Source organism: Atta cephalotes (assembly GCF_000143395.1).
Source record: "Atta cephalotes unplaced genomic scaffold scaffold00012, whole genome shotgun sequence".
Taxonomy (NCBI): domain Eukaryota; kingdom Metazoa; phylum Arthropoda; class Insecta; order Hymenoptera; family Formicidae; genus Atta; species Atta cephalotes.
The window spans coordinates 329,465-331,243 of record NW_012130076.1 but is presented as its reverse complement, the minus strand read 5'-3'; the positions used below and the strand labels follow the sequence as shown (position 1 = coordinate 331,243).

General features: G+C 35.4%; 1 protein-coding gene across 1 annotated transcript in view; it reads left to right on the top strand.

Moving 5' to 3' along the window:
• The window catches only part of LOC105617164 (proline-rich extensin-like protein EPR1), a 2,580-nt gene extending 1,435 nt beyond the window's left edge, over positions 1-1,145 (top strand). The window contains exon 2 of the mRNA XM_012198731.1: positions 119-1,145. Within this exon, the coding sequence (XP_012054121.1) occupies positions 119-835 (717 nt within the window). The 3' untranslated portion in view covers positions 836-1,145. The remainder of the gene's footprint in view (positions 1-118) is intronic.
• Positions 1,146-1,779: the final 634 nt, after the last annotated feature.

The window sequence follows — 1,779 nt, the reverse complement described above, 5'->3', positions numbered from 1 at the left end:
TTATACACACACACACACACACACACACACACACACACACACACACACACATGGATCTTTTTTTAGCAAGTTCTTGTTTCATTCATAACAATTTAGCCTTATATAATCTAATTTCTAGATACCATGCTTATTGTGGCTGTCAATGGTGCGCTCGGAAACTGGGATGCACATAGATATGCCGGTCGAGTCGCTGGATAAAACATTGGACGCTTCAATGTTGAAGGCAAAGAGAGAGTCTATTCACCAACCTTGCGAATCTATTCATCAATCACTCTATCCGCATGTTCCCGCTTACTCACCACCGCAGGTCTACGTTAAGCCCCTAGTCCAACCGGCCTATTTGAAGAAAGAGCTGGGCATAGCACCTTTAGCTCACCTGCAACAGTACATCCAACAGTCTCACGCCTATCCCTCTGTGGTGCAAAAGCCGACCATCACGTACGTGAAACCGACGACTCCCGTGGTGAATTACCATGCGCAGCATCAATCGTTGCAATACATCAAACCCATGATGCCCATCTATCAGAGCCCCATCGCGCCGTCCTACGCGCCGATTTACCAGAAGCCGCTGCATTACGCACCCACGTACCAGAGCCCTATATACGACGATGTGATGCCGAAGATCCTCCTTAAGAAGTACGAGGCACCCGCTGCCCAGATATTGTACCAGAAACCGCTGGTCCATGCGCCCGCCATTCAGTACGCGTCGCCGAAAGTGATGCACGTGCAGGCACCGCAGGAGTCCTACGTGAAACCTGTGGTTCATGCACCATCACCTTTGTTTGCTCCGCAACCGGATCACGATTCCATTATAGTTAAGCCTCATTGTGCATAAAATGCTTGATCGAATGATCGATATTGATATGTCAAGCTGCGCAAAATGAGAACATATCTAAATGTGCTTAAGATCAAATGATGATTTCATGTTGACTCACATTGACCAACATTTTCTAAATTGAAAATATGAAACTTGTAAAATGCAATGGAAAATTGTAAATTGTGAAATTATATGTAAAATGTTATATCAGAACAATGCAATGTATTCATAAGGATCAGGAAATGCTACGAGTTGTCAAAATGAAAGGAAGCGAATTGTCAAAACTGATACAAATTTAATCTGGAGAATATAATAAAATTATTTTTCTTTATCATTTCCTCGTATTAATTTTTTCTTAAATTTTGAAATTTTACAATACATTTTCTTGACATTTTCTTCAATCTGAACGGAGACCTTCAGTCTGTAATACACCGAAAAAAAGTATTCTATTTTAATAAATTTTTTGTTTGAAAAGTATCAACTAAATACTTATTAAATGTAAAGATACATTTTTTGGTACAAGAACTATTAATTTAATTTAATAATAATTTTTTCTTAAGTAAATATTTATTTACTGTAAGTGAATGTTTAGTTGGCACTATTCTAGTATTTATTAAAATTCAATCCATTTCTTCTCAATATAAAAACAAAATTTATACGAGCATAAATCATAATTGAAAGTATGAAAATAATTGTGCGTTTAATAAATATTAGTTAATAACATAAACGCATAATTTATATTATAAAATGTATTTAGATTTTATATTATTTAAATTCTCAATTTACGTGAATAATTATTTACTTCTTAATTAAGGAATTCTAATTAATCTTTAAAACGATGTTTATCCTGTTTCAAAACGTAAATCTTTATTTTGTGAATATCTTAATACTCTCTTGATAAAATTCACATAAAGATTATAAATACTGAACGATCTTAGTGCCGAAACTTTCCAACCATAAAA